At 41.2% G+C, this 21,609-nt stretch overlaps 1 protein-coding gene across 1 annotated transcript in view; it reads left to right on the plus strand.

The window, feature by feature from the left end:
• znf385d (zinc finger protein 385D) overlaps nt 1–21,609 on the plus strand; it is a 107,626-nt gene that overhangs the window by 11,869 nt on the left and 74,148 nt on the right. Inside the window, exon 2 of the mRNA XM_004568524.4 lies at nt 3,151–3,293. Coding sequence (XP_004568581.1) covers nt 3,151–3,293 — 143 coding nt within the window. The remainder of the gene's footprint in view (nt 1–3,150; nt 3,294–21,609) is intronic.

Below are 21,609 nucleotides of genomic sequence, written 5' to 3' on the forward strand. Positions count from 1 at the left end.
TCATTCCCAGGCGTTGGTTACAGATCTCTGTGTTGAGCAACCAACCAACAGAAACAGCCACAGCCCTAACTTTAAAGTTTATCAGCATTTAGATGGATAAGTTCTAAAAACAAACTTTCCTACGAACTCCTGGTACACTTTCTCGTTTCGGTCGTTCTGTCTAGCTCTCTCTGGATTCTGTCGTTAGCCACCAAACACAAAAGTTTCTACACCTCATCGCTGGACCACAGTTTTTATTTGTGTGTAGCCTTTTCAGTTAGTGACAGTTTTCAAAAATGATTCTTGTGAAGGAGTTCCTCTCATGACCCCATCCAGTGTTGTCACTCCCTGGAGAATTAGTGGCAGTCTGTTGATTTTTGGCTCAAATCAGCTCACTTGGAAACGCTGCCAAAAGGGTACTAAAAAGTACCTGGTACCAGGTAGTACAACCTAATGGAAAACCCTATAAACCAAGGGTAAGTTGAGTCAAGTCGAGTCCATTACATGCTAGTGGAAAATAGGTTATAGAGTATCAGGCTCAAAACATCTTTTGCCTCAATAGCCATCAGAAGAACCGCACTGTTTAGAACTTTTGGACTGTCTTCATTTTTCCCCCGGAGGTTGAAGCCCAGAACAGCAGCACAGAACAGCAGAAGACTTTCATAGTCTTCTTCAGTTGAGATGTGATTAAAAGTTCCAAAAGAAGGTTGCAATTGGACCTGAAGTTGAAACAATGTAATCACAGTTCAGTGTTAAAATGTAAAAATCCTCAAAACTGGAGAGAGGAAATTAGATTACGATGAGTTTGCACTACAATAATAAAACCATTGCTAGATAATGATGAAAAAAATTACTTTGAAATAATGGAAATCCCCCAAAGGGCATGAAGGTTTTTCCAGCTTTAAAACATTAAAACCAACCCAAGTGGAGATTTGGGGGGATTTCCATGCCATCAGATGAATTACCTGCCCCTCCCTTCCTTCCCTCCCCATCTCCAGCTGCCTCTCTCTTCCCGCTCCACCACAACCACCCACACACGCAGGGCCTTGGAGTAGGGGTATGTCACCAGGGTGCAGAGGAGGCTACCCCCCCCTCTGTCCCCTTCTGGCTGCCTCTGCCTCAATTTTATCCCACAACTTAGACATTCACATTATTCACACTCTCATTACACATACATATAGGATCTTGGGGGTGGGCACAATCACGGAGTCCAAATTACCATCAGGGTGTACACCTCACCCCTGGCGTCGTTGCCCACCTCTCAATTTTAAATGCACTTAGACATTGAGGGCTATCAGGAGGGACTATGCGCTTACCTGCTGCTCCTTGGCAGGTAGCTCCATGCCCTCCTGGGTTTTAATTGCACCTTAGAACACACATGCATCAACACTACAATGAGTGGGTGGAGGGAGGTTTGGAGTCTTCTCCCACCCCCATTCTCTGCGGCCTGCTGGAGCGGGAGGGCTAGGTGGAGTTGGCCGTCCGACTGCGGTCTGGAGTGTGGGGCCTCCCTGCTGCTACGGAGTCGGGGTGGTCTGCCTCTCCCCACCGCAGGGAAAAGGGTAACACCACCTGGGTCTGGGTGCAGTTCCCCCCTCCAGGAGCAAGGGTACCTAGACCCGGTTTGTAGAGTACGCTTGGGGAGTGTGATCGCGTCTCTTTATGTCTGTCTCCACGTTGGTTGAGTGTGGAGTGAGTGCATATGAGAGCATGAGGGTGGGAATGGATGTTTGTGTCTGTGTGTGCCTGTATGTCTGTGTCTATATGTCAGGTTGGGTATCAGACGCCACCTCTCTGGGGACACCTCAGGCCCTCCAAGGTTTGGAGGCCTATCTCCACCTACCACCACTTCCCCTGCCGGTGGCGGACTCCCTCAGGTGTCGGTGCGTTGGTGGTTCTTTGTGTCTGGGGGTGGGCGTCCAGGTACACACCGGCTCACTCCTTGGCGGCCGCTTATCGGGGCCTGGAGCCTGGGGCTCGCTCGGGCCCCTTCGGGGGTGGGGTGCTCGGTCACTCAGGCACAGCTGGCGGCCGGCGGAGCTCACGGGCGCGTCACTGCAACTCCCCCTGGCTTCTGCTCCGCGGCTGCTGAGTGAACCCTCATCTGGGACTCTCCTCAGCTCTTACTGGAACAGTGGCGCGGCTGCCCCTCTGTTGGTCTTCCATGGTTTCTTGTGTTCTGGGGGCCTCTGGATGTCTGGAGTTTTGATCTCCTCCATACCTGCTTCACACCCTGGAGGACGGGGCTGTGGCCCCCCCACACTCCCTAGCAGATCGTTACATGGAGAAACCTTTGGAATACAAGCGCGCTGATCCACACAGGTATGCACACGGGTGTTCACTGCTCGTAGACCCAAATTACACCTTTCTTGGCTGCTACTTCGAAGCACATCTGTCCTGCGTGCTGCACAACAACATTGAATATTTAGTATTTACTGCTGTTTACACTTAGCTAGATTAATGCGATGGTGTTGTGTTTAGTATGTTGCTTTGTTTTTTGTTTTTTTTGTCTTTTTTGGCTTGTTTTCTATTCTTCTCTCAACAGGTGATCCAGGAGATTTTAATTTTTTTTCTCCCCCCCTTTCTCACTGTCCCTCTCCCCTTCTGTTTTTCCTTTCCTTCCTCTTTCTTTCTCCCTTTCCTATCTCTCACTCATGTCTGTCCCGTCTGTAACATCTGAAAATAAAATATAATAAATAATAAAAACAAAGATCGACCAAATGGACCAATACGGCAATGCCACGATGATCCATTTGGCAAAGTAAATCCATTGGGTATCCTTGTTGGTCTTCAGACAACAATTCTGATGGCTAAAGAACCAAATGGGACAGGCGGAAAAAAAAAAAAAAAAAGATGAATTACAATGTATTTCACAAGCTGCCAAAAATACTTTTTTACTTCTGGCATTAATTTAAGTTCAATCAATTTTCACTGTACGCTCTGGAGCCAATGTCAGGAATGTCTTGCCTTGGCAGTTGTGGTGGCTGAGGTGCTTAAGTGGTAGATTAAATGATTTGTACAAACCGAAAGCAGGGGCATCATGATGTCGTAGACCTGAATAAAACAAGCACTGAAGATTCATTTAAATGTATGCTTCCAGATTTCGGCTTGTGCATCTTGCCCTGTTGCTGTCTGTAGTTCATCATGTTGCCTTTGCTCTCCCTCCTGCAGGTAACACATGTCAAAATGGCCTCATGCCTGCATTGGTGCGTCCCACCCTGCCTGCTGTCCAGACCTCGCTGGCCATGAAGCAGTTTCTACCTATTCCTTTGGATACAGCCTCAGCGGTCAGCCTCTTTCCAGGATTCAACACAGTGAGTGTCATCCTTATCTCCTTGTGTCATGTGATCGGCTTGCTGGTTTTCAGATTCTCTTTGACTCCTGCTAAGGTCACAGTGAAGGACACCCTCTGTGATCTCAGCAGCAGAGACAGATTTTGTATTTCAGTTGTGTTTTTGCCATATTTGTCAGCATGTTTGTTTAAGCTGTTATTACTGCTTCAAAAAGATACAATGAGGAGCTTTTAGCTTTGAGGCAATAAGCTTCAACCTTTTTTTCCACGTCTTTTTATCAAACACTCTTTCACACAGTTGCACATAAACCATTTAATTAGGATGATTCTTTCAAAGCTTAAATGTGAGTTTGAAAGGGAAGGAGTATGTATAATGTGGCTGACACTTCTCTGAAAAGGCCTATGTCTGTCTATGGATTAATGAATGCTTTATTATGCAAACATTTAGATAGAAGCCATTTACGTTGATCTCCAACCATTTCGTTGTATATCTATTATAGAACCACACATTTTGTCTTTTCTCAGTGCTCCACTAATGTGTTTCTGCATTTCTGTATGTGTGATTATTGTGATTATTGTGCACTTACTCTGCTAAGAGTTAACCTAATCTGTTTTATCTTTATGTGATTTATAGACAGCTCTGCCTTTAAGCTCCAAGTTCAAAACTCATAAAAACAGAGGAGGTTACTTCTCTTGGAAGAATTTGTCTGCAGAGGACCGCTCATCTCCTTGTTAACATTCACATCTGTTTTTATTTTTAATCCAGACGCAGACGACGATGTAGCTTACTGTAGAAAATGCTGAAAACTAGTGTGCATCCAAGCAGTGTAAAATGGCACAATCCAAAATGTGTCTTCAAAACCAGCCATTGTTTCTTTTAAAAATATGGCTTCTTAAGTATTTCTTAGAGCACAGTGAGCCTGCACAAGCATGCTTCAAGATGCACTCATAATGGTAGCAAAGGTCCGGCTGCAGAAATGTTGCAAATAATTTGGCTTCATTTTATGTGTCTTTGTCCAAATAGTTTGCTGATAATCACCAAGATGTTTCCTGGAAAGAACTGTGTAGTTCGCTATTAATTATAGGAAAACAGACGTAGTGTTGAGAGGTTACTTTTTCAGACTTGTATTTGTGAGTAATTGCTGTCAGATCGAGAGTCAATGCGCAGCTGGTCAGCTGAACATCAAAAACTGTTAAATTTGTTTAGAAGCAGACAAACATGAAATTTCTCTCTAATTAGTAACTTCTTACAGAATCACTCGCAGAAAACTTCAGAGAAAATATTAAGACTTTACACTCAAAGTGTTTCCAATTGTTTTTCACATTGTCCATTTTTCACTGTGTTTGGCTCACATTCTTTCTTTGTTGTTCTTAATCAGTGCTGGCTACATCCATAACACCCCTTTGAAAGCTTCTAAAACTTCAAAGCATCTAACATTTTTGACCAATGTTATATACTTGTAGACTTGTATACTGTACCTCTTTTCCAAGAAATGCTTTCAACAGTGATGAAAACAAGATAAATCTGTACTTTTATTCACTGTATAGTTTGCAGCATTATTTTGAAGCCAGATAACAGTGGTGGGTTGCAACACAACTGAAATACCACAAATTGTTACGTAGATATGTATGCATGTAGTGGACTTAATGCATAAGTTAATAGGAACGATATAACCTGAGTTTATGACAAAATCGCAAATAATTAAAATTTAAATCGAGCACCTCTTCTGTGAACATGATTTCTACTTGAGTCAAATACGGTTTTTATTGCATAAGTGGTAAAAAAACAAAAACAAAAAAACAGTTCAGATCCCACAATGCAGCCTCATGGCAGTTTGTCAAACACTCACAACCAGGGTTTTAATAGTTTTGCAATTTTCATTAGTTTTTATTTTTATTTAGTTTTGACTTCAGATTTTCAATTTTATATCAGTTTTAATTAGTTTTTACCAATTGTTTGCTAGTTTAGTTTAGTTTTTATTTTTTTGAAAATCCTTAGTTTCAGTTTAGTTTTGATTAGTTTCAGTTATAGTTTTAGTTTTGTTTGCAATAATTAAGTGTAACAAAATCCCAGTTTCATCATATCAGTCATGCTCTTCTGCTTATCCTTGGGTATGTTGCTATTCCAGCTACCGTACCCTGCACCCTGGACAGGTCGCCTGTCTGTCGCAGGGCTAACACGCAGAGACAGACAACTCACATTCCCACCTATGGGTTCTTTAAATAAATAAATAAATAAAGGCAGATGAACAACCAATGATACCAGGCAACTATAAAATGTATATCTTGGCCCCAATAAGACTATTAACTCTTACAGCACCGGGTGTTCGTAATTTTGGTTCAAGTGAATTGATAAACTTTTTGAAGGCAATTGACTCACACAGTTATGTAGATGTCCCCGTCCTGTTGTCTCGGGATGCATCACGCTGCCTTGCCTGGGGTTAGCTTCTGTTTTCTGGGGATGAGGGTTGAGTGTGCTCCCTTACCTTCTCAAGGTAAGCTAGGTTAGCCTTCTTGTGTGAGCTTTTCAAGTGCACTTTAAGGTTTGTGGGATTTTTTTCCCTTTAGAAATGTCCCTCATAATTTGTCTCTTTCCACTACAAGACACTTGCTTTATCCAAAACACAATCATATTCAAAGTAATCCCAAATTGGACTCTGGCGCTTTCTCCCGACTTTTCCTGACACGATTCTGCGCGTGGACGGAGCAGCAACACAGACGACTCGACTAACGCACTTGCCACCTGCTGGCATAATGAGACATCAAGAAAAAAATCTGGAAACTAAACTTCATTTTCACCCTTGACTATTGTATGACACGCACACATCAACGAAAACTAAACACATTTTTGCTATAAATTCAGTTAATTTTAGTTAGTTTTGTGAACACTCATTACAGTTTTAGTTAGTTTTCCTTTTTTTGTTTTTATTTTTATTTCCATTAACGAAAATGTTTTTTCACTTCTAGTTTTCATTATTTCGTTAGTTTTCGTTAGTTTTCGTTAACGATAATAACCTTGCTCACAACCTATGATCTATTTTCCATCCTTATTTTCATGTAGCCGAATGTGATTTTTCATCTGTCCAGTCTCACGTGTACTATTTTGAGTCCATGAACAGCACTATGAATAAATCAAAAACAGAGTTTGTAGAATTTTAACGAGTCAATATTTGGTATAACATCCTTTACTCTTCAACAAAGCCTGAACTCTGTGGCTATGTTGTAATTTCTTTAAGACGTCTTCAAAAATAGTTCTCCAGGCTTCTTGAAGATCATTCCAAAACCCTTCTTTAGCATTAGCTGCCTTTTGTTCTTTTATTTTGGCAAGATGATCCCACGCTTCTTCAATAATATTGATGTCCGGGCTCTGGGGAGGCCAGTCCATGACTGATAGTCTTCCATTGTGTGCTTTTCTGTCTAGGTATGCTTTTACTTCACTGACAGTGTGTTTGGGATCATTGTCATGCTGAAAAATGAAGCTATTGCCAAATACTTTCCAGATGGTATTGCATTGTTGATACTTTTTTAATGTTCATAATTCAGTCAGTTTTGGCAAGATTTCCAAACCATGACAGGCCCTTCACCATGTTTTACAGATGCTATAGACACTTGCTGTTGATGACTTGAATGAAAAATTTGATTCATCATTCTATAAGATCTGTTGCCACAGATTTTTGGCCCAGTTCTTGTGTAACTTAGCATACCTCAACCTTTTCTCCCCATTTCTTTTCTTAAAAAACAGCTTCTTGACAGCCATCCTTCTTCTGAAACACTTTCTGATGATGCTTTGGTGAGCAGCAGATGGATCAGCTGCAGGGCCAGAAGCACCTCCCGGGTCCTTGTCGGGTCTTTGCTGGATTCTTTACGATTTCTTAAAGATGTGACTTTCACATACAGTTCATCTGCTGTAGATGTGTTTTTAGTCCTGCCACGTCGTTTGTCCTGTACCTGTTCCACAAATTTTATTAAGGACAGATACGAAGAGATGTTAAAATAAAGAATGAAGCCACTAATGTCCAAAGATAAACTTTGAAAGACCTTCAGAGAGCCTGGAGAACTATTGCAAGCTGCTTGGAGGCAAAATATAAAGACATGACAGCACAGTACTGTACATGACATTAATGTTTTCTAAAAAGTAGGAAAGAAAATCTAGATTTGGAAGCTGGAGGGTTGCTGGTGGGGTGAACCAATGTACTTTTAACACCAGATAACAAAGTTAAAACACAGTAGTTTCCACTTCCTTGTAAAGCTGTGGTTTCCCAGTTGCCAGGGTGACACATCCCTACAAACTATATACTGCAGACACAAAATGTACCTCATGACTCTAAATTGAAAAAAGTGGAGGAAAATGGATGAATGGATGGCAAAGCAATGCCGACTGTTACAAAAACATGTTATTTTGTCTCAGTAGCTCCATGGAGTTGTGGCGCAAACTAGCTGATACAACAGCGAACTCTGGCAAGAGCAATGGAAGGGGGCTCTACGTTTATTTAAATACTGAGTACTACACAAACCAAGTCACTATAGGAACTTACTGCTCCCCAGATTTGGTATACGTAATTCCCAGATACAGGCGATTTTACTTCCTGAGGGAGTTTTCTGTTCTTATCTACATTCTCACTCAAGCTAATGCTAAGCTAGCACAGACTTACATGGACTTCCACTATATCAGTTGTTGAGCCTTGGTCGTACGTTTTTTCCCACCAGTTGCAAAACCTCACCAGGGGATCAAACACGCTTAGCAAATACAAAAATATTACAGATCCCTACAAAGCACTGCCTACCTCAACCACAGATAGTGACAGGTGGTCACTATTTCTGCTGCCTGCATGTACACCTCAGAAACAAATCTGTCCCAGACCTGGAGTAAGGGTCTGTATCCACACGTGGCTCTTTGGAGAAGTTGCACTTTGAATCTCATTGTACTGTGTACAGTGAAAATGAATCAGAATCAGAAGACTTTATTTATCCCCAAGGGGCAATTAACAAACAACAGAGCAGCATAACATTGAAGATAAGGACAATAAGAACAGGCAATAAGAGTGAAATAATAAATACACAGAATATACAGTATATACATTTTTTAAATTACACAGTGAATACATTCATTTCAGTTAAATTCAAAAAGGAATATAATCCTTTGGTAATGTCTCTCCTTTGTCACAAAAATAGCTTATGTTGTCGCCCATACTTCTGATTGAAAGAGCCCCAGAGGCAGAAATTACGTACTGTGCCTTTAAACCAGCCTGTCTTTCACTTAGTTTGAAAGTAAAACACAGGCTCCTGATGTGAAAGGAATTATGTAGCCTCTTGTTTTATGACAATGAATCTAGAAGCTTGTGTACAGACTTCCTACTATCTGCTAGGAATAATTCTTATCTGAATTATTATTACATCAACATAAGAAAATGCAAGAACAACCATTTCAACAATATATTGGTTCTGAAGTCAATTTTCAAGCAGAAATCCTGAAAACAAGTCATAATTTGAAATTCTATTATGATGTTAAACTGATTATCTCTGGGTTTAGGATCGTTATTCATCAGTAATGTTTTTTGTTGCGATTGTAGGTTTAGTTTTGACAAACTGAAGCACATCAAAACCTAAACACAATATATAATTTATGCCCAGGTACTCAAAGCACTTTCTAATTTCTTCAGTGATTGTTTTGCTGTATACCTATTCTCTATATTTATCTGTTAATACTTTTCCTTTACAGCTCATCCTTTTAAACAGTAACAGTAGTAAACAGCTTTCTGGAATGCAGTGATAGCATGTGGCTGCACAGACCTTATTAGATTTGTGACCTGTGAGGAGCCACCTTCTAAATGGAGCACTCACCCGATGTGCACTTACTGTAGCAGGATGTGTACACCCGTATGGATCTATTGATTTTTCTTTTTGAAAGTAGAAAGTAATTATGAGAAAAAAAATGTGGCCTCACCAGCTCAAATCAACAAGGTCATCACAAAAATACATTGACTTCTGGAAGAAAAAAAAAACTCAAATAGATAACCTATCCTAATTTCTTTCTTTTCTTTTTTCTCCTTGCTGCCCTTTTGAAACACCGGGATAGCTCAATTCAAAATGTGCTCAAACGAAAAGGGCTGAAATATGGAGCACAGCTGGATAAGAGTGAGGAAAAAAAACATGAAGGGTGAAAAAAGTGGGACATTACAGAGAAAAGCCCAGATAACCCATGGGAAGACAGATTGTTTCTGCAAGGAGAGTTTCATGAGAAAGTTCAGGAATACTGTGTCCCTTTACTCGCGCTGTCTAATCTGTATTTAACAGACTTGTCTGCAGATAATGAGTAATACACTGGGAAGCCTCCAAATGGTGGAAAGCTGATACTAGATTAACACAAAGTAATCACCTCTTGCACTCTGTCGCACAGACACACTAACACACACCATCTCAGTCTTTCAACCTTCTTCTTTTCTTTTGCGAGCTTTTGTTTCCCTCCATGTCTCATGTTCTTTCAGACTTTGCTCTGAGCTCCTGATTTCTTAATCACCAGAAGAATGTGGTGCGCTTTTAAAAGTTCGAGAACAAGTAGAAAGTTCATGCATATACTGTTCTGCATGCTGTTGTTCTGCCTATACAATCCCTTTGTAGCGCTTTCAGCACCGGTGTAAGTTTGGATTCAAAGGTGCAACAAAGGAGCCTGTTTGCCAGCTCACAGGTCTGATCAGATTTCTTTATGTGTCACACAGCAGGTGGTGTGCTGAGTGGGAAGAGATATTTTTCAACTTATACAAACAGTGCTGAAAATATCGAAGAAGAAGAAGAAGGAAAATTCTGAATTCAAGTAGTTTCTAAAAGCACAAACACTTTTGTATGATGCTTGCCTTTAATTTTCTTGTGTTTACTGTGAAATTAGGAGTACAAATACAACATTTCCGCCTAAAGTTGTAGACTTTAAGTACTAAGCTGCACAAGTGGAAATTTAAAAAGAAGTAAATTACATAAGCAACTTTGTTAGGATTAACTAAGAAGTTGCTTTCCCCCTTCTGCACATGTACGATATGTCTTCACTCAAGCAGATTATTAGAGGAGCTCTGATTTTAATTGTGCACAGAAACCAAACAGCTGTTTGTGTCATGGTCCTGGGCCATGTGGGCCCAGTATTCTTAGTTTTCATGTATTTTTGTATTTTGTTCCTTGTTTAGGCCATGTTTCCTGTGTTGCCCTGCTGTGTTGTTCCTAAGTGTTTTCCCTTCATGGCTTTTACCCCCTGTGTGCCCCTCTGTGTATCTGTGAGCCCTCGTCTCTCCTTATGTTTTATTCCATGTTTCCCCTGCCCATTATGTCTAAGTTCTCCCCGTGCTCTCTCTCCCCCCTGTGTGCCCTCTGTGTATTTATGAGCCCTCGTCTCCCTTTGTGGTTGTTTCATGTTTCCCCAGCCCGTTATGTCTGTGTTTTCCCCGTGCTCTCTCTCCTCCTGTCTGAACCTCTGTGCACTTCCTGTTTACTTTGTGACTCTCACGCCTGTACATGTCATGTTCAGTTCACCCCGCCCTGTCTCGTTATGATTATCAGTGTCACCTGTGTTCCCCGTGTGTTCCCACTTTCCTCGTTTACCCTCTGTGTATTTCTGTCTGCGTCTCCCTCTGTTTGGCGTCGCGTTCTCCCTCGTGCCGTGTGTGGTTCTCCCCGTGTCTTCCGGTATATGTTACTTTAGCTTTTCCCAGTTTAGTGTAGTTTTGCATTGCTTTTGTATCATCGTTATTGTTTATCACCTGTCAGCAATAAAGCTGCATTTTGAGTTTATCCCCCGTGTCTGTGAGTTTGCAATTTGGGTCCTCATCCTGCTTGCCACACGGCCGAATCATGACAGTTTGATTCGGTGGAGCAGATTTAGTGAGTTACGGATCAAGCTGAAGCTAGTTTCCATCTGTACTCCCACTGAAAGCAGACGCTTTATATCTGCCCAGATGAGGTCAGATCTTCTTATGTGCCACCGGGGCTCAATAAACATTTAAGCTCCCCTTTTCAAAAAAAAAAAAAAAAAAAGCGACATGATCCTATAGGTGATGATAACAGTTCTTCCATTAACGCACTGCAGCAGTAGGAGCACACTCATTCTTGGTAGGATTTGTATTATTGGATGGATTGCGATAGAGTAAAAAAAAGAAATTGTGTAAGTGTTTGCATGTCCACACCTGCATGCAGAGGGAATAATACCAAAGTCTCTAGTTGGGGCTTTGTATATTCTTGTTCTGGGATGAGTGACACATTCAGGAAGTCCTTAGCCAGAGGGGAAGAAACAGCGTTTGTTTTCTCTCTCTCGTCTACTTTCTTTTCCCCCAGTGGGGCGCCTTGATACAATAAAATGTAACAGGAAATATGTGGCTTCAAGCCATAGAAGAAGACTTCATGCATGCAACTACATGTGCTCAGAAACGCACGGGGGAGAAATTCTATTAGGGCAAGTTTTCCGGTTCATAAGGAGCTTTAAGACACACACAGTGATGTTAGTAGTTCAGAAAAGGGTGAAAATGAGAATGTTGTTATGGTGTAATATACGGCACCTTACATAATATTTTACTATACTATTCCCACTTGGGTAAAGCTGCTATTTTTTTGAATATTTGTAGCATTGTGAGCAAAGTTGCAACAACAATTAATACATATTACTGATTTTGCATATGGATTTTTTCATTTATTCTATACAGATGTGATTTACTTGATTATCCAAAAACTGCAAAAAATGCGCACAAGTAGTAGAGTTCTTTATTGATTTTGCTCTTGAAATATACAAGTTTTGCTGCAATTATTAATACAGCATGATAATTCAAATATATCCAAGATTATTCTGAATACAATCGCGTGTGAGATTATTTAATTGTTCAGTATATTGATGCATTTCACAGTGAAGATTCGCTTTTCTTTCTATCATGAGAGTTTTCTTGCTATATAACAAAATTGTTTTACCTTCATGGGGCTGTCGATGTCTGTGCCTGTATGTACATGTGTGTGTTTTAAAAAATGTGGTTCTGCAGACCCCCTACTATACCGGTACCTAACAAAGAGATGGTTTTGAATAGTCTGAGAGGTGTTTCTGTCTGCCTGTCTGCAGACAAAATTGTGAAAGATGCAGTCACTCTTTGAGGTTTTAGCTGGTGCATTGTCATTACACGCTCCAAAAAAATAAAGGAACACTTTGAAAACATCAGATATTAATGGGGAACATATCATGCTTGATATCTATACTGATATGGTTTGGATAATGTGTAAGGAATGAAAGGACGCCACACTGGTTGATGGAAATGAAAATTATTAACAATCAGAGGGCTGAATTTAAAAGAAAGTGAAAAGAATATGCAGCAGACTAGTCCATCCTACTCAAAATGGTATTCAGCAGTTCATATGGTCCCTACATACTTGTGTGTGTCTGATATTCTCATAATGAGATGACAGATGGTGTCCTGGGGAATCTCCTCCCAGATCGGGACCAGAGCATCCTTGAGCTCCTGGACACTCTGAGGTGCAACCTGGCGGCGTCAGATGGACTGAAACACAACGTCCCAGAGGTGTTCTATCGGATTTAGGTCAGGGAAGACGTGGGCGACAGTCAGTGATATCAATTCTTTCATCCTCCAGGAACTGCCTGCATACTCTCGCCACATGAGGCCACACATTGTCATGCATTAGGAGGATCCTAGGATCCACTGCACCAGTGTAGGCTCCAAGGATTTCATCCCATTGTCTTTTTTGAGCAGTGTAGTTTGTACACTCAACAAAAATATAAACGCAACACCTTTGTTACTGCTCCCATTCCCCATGGGATGGACGTAGAGACCTAAAATTCATTCCAGATACACAATATAACCATCCCTCCCAAACAGTGGTCACAAATCAGTCCAAATGTGTGGTAGTGGGCACATCTGCTATATTGAGATAATCCATCCCACCTCACAGGTGTGCCACATCAGGATGCTGATCTGACATCATGAGTAGTGCACAGGTGTACCTCAGACTGCCCACAACAAAAGGCCACCCTGGAATGTGCAGTTTTGTCTCACAGCAAAATGCCACAGATGCCACAAGCAATGAGGGAGTGTGCAATTGGCATGCTGACAGCAGGAATGTCAACCAGATCTGTCGCCCGTGCATTGAATGTTCATTTCTCAACCATAAGCCGTCTCCACAGGCGTTTCAGAGAATATGGCAGCACATCCAACCGGCCTCACAATCGCAGACCTCGTGTAACCACACCAGCCCAGGACCTCCACATCCAGCAGGTTCACCTCCAAGATCGTCTGAGACCAGCCACCCAGACAGCTGCTGGAACAATTGGTTTGCACAACCAAACAATTTCTGCACAAACTGTCAGAAACCGTCTCAGGGATGCTCAACTGCATGCCCGTCGTCCTCATCGGGGTCTTGACCTGACTCCAGCTCGTCGCCGTAACAGACTTGTGTGGGCAAATGCTCACATTCGATGGCGTCTGGCACGTTGGAGAGGTGTGCGCTTCACGGATGAATCATGGTTCACATTGTTCAGGGCAGATGGCAGCTGAGAATGTCCCAGTTCTTGCATGGCCAGCATACTCACCGAACATGTCACCCACTGAGCATGTTCGGGATGTGCTTGACCGGCGTATACGACAGCGTGTACCAGTTCCCACGAATATCCAACAACCTCGCACAGCCATTGAAGTGGAGTGGACCAACATTCCACAGGCCACAATTGACAATCTGATAGACTCCATGCAACGATGTGTTGCACTGCATGAGGCAAATGGTGGTCACACCAGATACTGACCGGTTCTGGGTCCCCAGACCCCCAATAGCACAAAAAACTGCACATTCCAGGGTGGCCTTTTGTTGTGGGCAGTCTGAGGTACACCTGTGCACTACTCATGATGTCAGATCAGCATCCTGATGTGGCACACCTGTGAGGTGGGATGGATTATCTCAATATAGCAGATGTGCCCACTACCACACATTTGGACTGATTTGTGACCACTGTTTGGGAGGGATGGTTATATTGTGTATCTGGAATGAATTTTAGGTCTCTACGTCCATCCCATGGGGAATGGGAGCAGTAACAAAGGTGTTGCGTTTATATTTTTGTTGAGTGTAGTTACTACTCAGGATGTTATGTGAATGATCCAGTTTGTCTTTTGTCTGATCCTTACCAGTGGTAAGACTTGGTCCAAAATCCATCAGTCCATCCATGCTTGGGAACCCAAAGTCATTGGTGCATGTCTGTGTACAGTAGGAGGAAATAACAGAACATGCAAACTCCACACAGAAAGACCCTAACCCGCCAGAAGCACTGAAGTCAGAATCATCTCGCTGTGAGGCCACAGTCCTAAGTACTCTACCACCATGCTCACCGTGGCCCAGATTAAAAGGAGGAAAACAACTTTGGGAGGATTCTTGGCACCTCTGTGTTTTTTTAATAGAATAAAGCTACACTTTAGAATTTCATTGCATCCAATTGTCACTGAAATATATCAACCATTCTTACTGATATGAAACTTTAGAAATGTCACCCAAATTGAAAAAACAAACACATTTTTTTGCTCCACAAATGTACACTTGTTATGTTTGTTTGTTACAGCTGACACCTCACAAAACTTGACACACACACACACAGAAATGTGTTGAGGATAACACACAGTTCCTTTTCAGCAAAAAGGCCAGTTTGCAAACAGCTTTGAAGAAGTTTTTGGAATTGCTCTGCAACTTTCAATTGATTCAATCACGGAGAAGTTATTGAAATTGCTACCTTGAAAGAAATGGAGCAAACCAGAGAAGAAAAGGGGGGAAAAGGAGGGAGCGCGTGACAGAAACGGGAGAGTTTTGGAGCGTAATGAAAGAGAAAAGTGAAAGGGGGAGAAGCAGTTTTCGGTTTAACAGAGTGGAAGGCCCTGCCGAAGAGGTGGTGTGTGTGTGCCAGTGTGTGTGCATTTAGGTTGTCTTTCTTTGGCTCTGGAAATAAGATCTATCTTGCCTGGAGCGTACATTTGTCTTGGAGAAACAATACAAACTCTATTTCCCCCTGCAGAGTAATCAGGAATGTGATTTATCGATTCTGGGCACAGATCTGCACGCTGGGAAATTGCTTTGTAGTCCTGCAGCTGCAGTGACACACCGGCCTCCGTCTGCATTCAAGACAACATCACAGTCCATTTCAATGTGTACCTACCCTCGCTAAGTCAATGTTAGCATCAGTGACTGTAATGGAAATGTGCTCTTTGACAAAGCACATAACACAGTAGCAGTAAAGCTGGAGGAGTTCTTTTGTTTATTTGGGCAAAAGTCCTCTTTATTTTCTGTATAGTTTTTTGGTGACTGACAAGTGGAAGACTTCCAAACCGGCCCGAGCTCCAAATCTCTGCACATATTTTAGATTTCCAAATTGCATTTTATCAGCTTATTCATAATCTCCATCTTTGCTGACCTTTTCACCTTGCTGCAGTGTTGTACAGGTGCACTCCAGAAACCTTTGACATCACTGCTGGGTGCATCTGTAGACTGTAAAAAACTTCTGAACACATGTAATGACAACCAGCAGCAAAACTGTATTTCAGCCTGGTGTTAATTTACTCTTTTTAACTGATGATTGTGGAGCAGCTGCACAGACAATGTCATTAAAAAACAATCCTGTGCAGATATACATATTAGGGAAGAATGTTTAAGACAGTTTAAAGCTTTCTCTCTACTAATACTGGCAAAAGAAACCTTGTGATGTGCACAAAGCATCTGACATTGAAAAAGCGTCTGCCTGCAATTTCACCAAGGACCCCGAACTTACACAGAATGAGAATTTTACTCTTGATTTGTTGGAACAGAAACTCCTTCAGTGGTATAAGAACAAGTACAGGTGATGTCCATGTGCACATCTGCAAAGAAGCCTTAGCTAGAACAACTTCAAAGGTCATAATATTGTGGTGTTTACAGCTACTTATGCTCTCCCTGAGCCATTTAACAACAATGTTCTGCTTTGAGATACAAATAATTTAAAAAATAACAACTATGTTATTTCTTAGGTTAGATTATAAGGGTTAGGTTATAATCTACCCTAATCTAAATGTGGTATTGTTCTATACAGGACTCTAAAACAAAAAAAAAAAAGGAATTGTAGGGATAAAACGCACTTAAAGATCCAGCATCCACTCCAACTCTGCAACTTTCATTAAAATTGTTGCCTCATAAATGACAAACGATTGTTCAAAGCAGGCTTTGTATGGTGATAAAAAATAAAAAGAACAAAGGGTGAGTTAAGCCTGCTTTGCAGACTCTCATTTGATTTATACATGTCCTATAAACATCTAATGGACTCTATAAATTGTATTCCTGGGGGAAGCATGCAAGGCCGCAAAACAACAGCGAATGATCAAAGGTAGAAAGAGTGAGCGGACCACCACAGTGCCAGGCGCTGCCTTCCAGCCAGTCACACCTGGAGCAGAGTGGAGTGCATATCTGTTTAATGCGTGGCACAGCGGTCCTTATCATTTAGCTCGTGCTCTGGGGCTTTTTAACCCCCTGAACTGAGTGGAAGCTTTATGTTGGCAGAGCTTGTCTCGATGTGTTCTCCCACGATAATATTTCACTCTTTTTGGGTAGCTGCCAGCTCACAGCTCTCTCTGGTGGAATGCAAAGAGCTCAAGATGATTTTTTATGGAGGTGTTTAGTGCCAGCTTCCCAGGAGAGCTGATGCTATAGTGCAGCGTCTCCTCGTTGTCTGAGTGACCTGCTCATACTGTACACTACAGTTGGCCTAACAGCTCTCAACGCTCATCCGAGTGTTTAAATTCCGAGTGTTTAAATTCTGGGAAGTATCAACTGTTTAACAACTGAATGCCAGGGTTTGAGAAGAAGGACAGTTTCTCCTCCTGTGTTTTAGAGTTCAGGATATAAATGGAAATGGAAGACGGGTACAATCTGTTTCTGATTTGATGGTGGTGCCATGTGCCTGGGCTCTTTGAGGTGATAACAAAAATATGTCAACTTTAACTGCCCATCTGGTCATCTTAAAAAGCAGGAATACTACTCAATTTGAGAATTCAAGACCGTATGTAACAGTTAAGAAAGGCAGAATGTGTTTCTGATTTGGATTTTAGAGGAAGTTAGTCACAGAGAGTATCTGGCTTTCCGTAAACAACAGTAAAAGCAATAGACATGTAAGGATTTGAGGTTCATTGAAACTGCCTGACTAGTTTTAAAAGAGCTCATGTTTGTGCAACAAAAGCACCTGAAAATGCCGCAGTCCTTTCCAAAGTCTGTATTTCTAGTTATTGCACGCATGACCACAAATCTAGACCAGATTATCACGATGCTGACACAGCTGTTTTGGGAGGCGGGAATGCTTACAGTTTTGGATCATTATTGCAGCAATGTGTTACACAACCCTCTTCTTGACTCGGGGGGATGTAGTTAAAATTTAATCATGATTAGCTTCAACTAACTAAGCTGCATTAAAATTTACTGTCTTAACTATGTGACCATGCTATGGTTCAGTTAATGGCTAAACTATAGGCACACAACCACCCAACTACACCAAAGACAAAAAGCAGCTGAAGTCAAAGAATTTCATTTTACAGAATTAGACTGTTATAATCAGCAGAAAGAATGTTTACCCAGTGCTTGACTGGTTCATATATAAAATAAATTATCAAATAAGTAATCTGACATCCACTGACAATGTAAAACCACCGATTAACCTAACATTAAGATTGTGGGAGGAAGCTGGAGCACCCAGAGGGGCTACAGGGATAATATGCAGGCCCCACTAAGGGCTCAATCCCAGACCCTCTTGCTATAAGGCAGCAATCCTAACCACTACACCACCACTTTGAGTTTTGTGTCACTGATTGGTGAAAGTCCTGATACTTTTCACCAGGTTTCATGCACTTCACTGTATGAGTGGCTTGGTGAAACTGGTGGGGAATTCAGGTGGTACTGAATGAAGTCTATAACTGACATTTTTGATCTTCCCCCAAAATAAAAAGACTCTTTGGCTCCCTTTCTCTGTCACTTTATGGACTCTTGTCTTACTCACTGCAAGATAAATTTCATTTTTTTAAATTATTTTGGTCCTTTTTTGATCCCGATTAGAGTCAAAAAGAATAATGAAGATTTAAGGCATTCCTTTGTTATGATTATAAAGTCACCGCTGTATGAGCATGCAGTGTCAGATTTACCCCTTATGTCAAGAAAGCCAAAACACGCAGTTTAAGTCTTTACAGTTAACTAACCAGTGGGGGATGTCATAATGTCTACATCTATCTAGTTCAGTCTAGATCTAGAACAGTTGTCCACTGGGAGGCACTACAGAACCCCCCCCCCCCCCCCCTTTTTTTTTTTTTTATTTGTTTTTTTTTGTCTACTGTTATCTTAGGAAATCCAGATTGGGCCTGACAGCCTCTCATATGGACAAGATTTATATGGCCACTCTGTTGCACTTAGTCTGAAACCATAAATACTTTAAACACAGCCAGAGCTTCGTCAAATTTGGCACTGATCATCTTTTTTTCCTCCTTTAAAGTTTTCAGAATAATTTGGCAGTAACAGCAACTGAAATCTGTGGCAAAGTGAAAAAAAAGTACATGAACTTTATGAATCGACTGGCGATGTCTTACTATCGATACCTGCAGCCACGTTTTTCACATTATCAGATCAAGTTGCCATAGTGACTATGGCCCACTCATCTGCTGGGGTTCCTCTTCACAGCGTGAGCTATTTTTAGCGGTGACATTATAAAATGAAAACTGACAGGAACTAATGGTGTCACTGGGGAAAATACTACTGAGGAACAACAACTGGATTTTTGTAGATAACAAAAAGTAAAACTTTTTTTTTTCATCACAGTAAGCTGGCTAAATAATTTATATCAATAACTTATTTGATTTGAAGACTTTTTTTAAATATTTCAACTCTTTATGTAGGTAGTTCTGTGTTTTATTGTTTGCTTATCGAATATGATATTTTTTAATTTACTCTTATTCAAAATATTCAAATAGATACATAATTGGTTTAACTTCTCACAGCTCTCAGTGCAACCTGCTCCTTTCGATCTAAAAAGATTTGACACCACTGACATGCAGTGGATGACTGATTCAGCACAGCTGTATTAAATGTGGAAAATACCAAACGATTGAATTTTATCAGCTTATAAGGAAGAGCATTTGTGTCACAGTATTATTCTCTCTCACGTTAACAGTGATTCTCCCTGCAGACCTAAATCTGATGTTAATTAGCCAGAAAACTTGAGTTTTTTTCTTTGCTCTCTGAGCTCAAACTTAACCAGAGATTCTGCCTCACAGAAGTGTTTGCATCATTGAAACGTTATTAATTCAAACACTGCAAACACAGCGTTGGTAAATCAAGTGCTGCTGCTCTTAAAGACAGCTGTTTTTCAGTTTCCAAGAACTGAACATCCTCTCAGATTCAGTCATTCAAACATCCGTCCCTTAGTAATCTCCTCCACAGTGTGTGTTAGCGTTAGCTTCGTGCTTTACCGTGTTTCATCGTCAAAGTAGAACCAGCTGGAGCGCTAGTGGGAACAGTTTGCACCTGCAACACCATCGTTCCTTTAATGAAAAGCACACGAGTTCCAGAGGGAGAGTTCAGCGGTGTCTTTTTTTGCACGCAGACAAGGTTGACTGGGGATTTACGAGTGTGACGGACTCCCAGGACTAAATCATAATTTTGATGAGGGAGCCTGCGGCTCGCACAGCCTCGTGCCAACAACACGAGGTCTTCGAACACACCCTGTTCGTATGTAGCGATAGTTCCCCTCCGTTCTCATACATAAATTTTGAGTACTGTTTTTCTCTCCGTGAGCTCACAAAAATGTGTCCCTTGCGGACCCAGAGAACTCAAACAAGGGCCAACAATAAATCATTCATACTGCAAAGCTCCTATCAGAGGGTGGCAGTCGCTGTGGAGTTAAAGAAACTGGGCTGAGACACTCAGTGGTTTAAATTCCTGCTTTGCCTGGGAAAATACAATACTCAGCTGACATTGTGTGCAGTTTGAGAAGAACACACAACCACAGGGGAGGCCCCCAAATTTCAACTTCTGAGCGAACACAGTTCATATTTAATAGCACCAGGCTTTAGTGTAACAGATAACATGTAGACCTGGATAAATGAGAAGCAGGGAGGCTTTGATAAAGAGCATGCTTGCTCAGCAAATGTTCCCAGCATTAAGCAACGCTAAAGAATACCAACATCGATGAGCGTAGGATTAGAAAGTTAAATCCCTACAGGCCCTTTGAGGAGTTACAGGGAATACGGCGCATTTGTTGCGTTGTTAAGATTCAGTGTCTGCAGGTGGCTCATGTATTTTTATATTGGAGGGCATCGATTTTGGAAATCCAATAGATGGCCACGCTCCTCGGGCTCCTCTCTCATTACCACAGAATCCGCCTTGTTTGATATTCATGGTGGAATATTATGAGAAGATAAATCGTTTAATCTTAGATTTTATTGAACGCTGTCGAGTGAGACACTCCCCTTCATTCTGTGGGAGTAGCTGAAGCAGTTTGACAGAATGACGGATTAGAAATTAGCCTGCGAGGGAATTTAGCAAAAACACAATCGAACAGCAGTTCCAGTTTGGTCATTTATATGCAAAAAAGACTTTCATTGTCCTGACGCTGCACTTTTCTTTAGCTTAATAAGATGCATATTACAAGGTAAATACATGCAGTTTTTGAGTACACACTTATTCTACTTCGTCTTCATACAGTTTTTTCAGTGACAGTCTTAATGCAACACTTTTTCAATAAAGCATATCTGGTATATCCATAGCTGATGATTCTGGACAATAATTTTCCATCGTTGGCTTTTCAGTATTAGCATATATGTTAGCTGATATGGAGCAATAAGGTTTTCATTTTTTTATTTAAAAATTGCATCTGGACTGAAATTGTATTCCCCTAAAATTTACAGCTTTACTCAAAAAAAAGACACATTTACATGTAGGGTTTATAAAACGACGTCGACAGAGAAAATGCGAAACTCAAGACTTTAAAATGTGCGTACATAAACCGAGAGTCATGTCACGCCAACTATAAAGTCTGTGCTTTTGCTTTTTTATTAGGGTCACTTAGTAGTAGTAGGAAGTGCTTTGAGATGATCGTTGTTGTGAATCTGGTCTACATAAATAAAATTGACTTGAACTGAATAGTAACATAGTTTGTTGAAGAGTGTCTCTAACTGTTTATGATACTGTCAGCTCTGAAGCAAATGTGCTAAAGAAGCACCACAGCTGAGGACAGTGCAGAGTCAGTGGTATCTTCATGTAAGCTGCTTACTAGCTTGTAGACAGTTCACTGTTCTTTGAGAATGAAACCTTTCCTTATATACATATAT

Source organism: Maylandia zebra, linkage group LG11 (assembly GCF_041146795.1).
Source record: "Maylandia zebra isolate NMK-2024a linkage group LG11, Mzebra_GT3a, whole genome shotgun sequence".
NCBI lineage: Eukaryota > Metazoa > Chordata > Actinopteri > Cichliformes > Cichlidae > Maylandia > Maylandia zebra.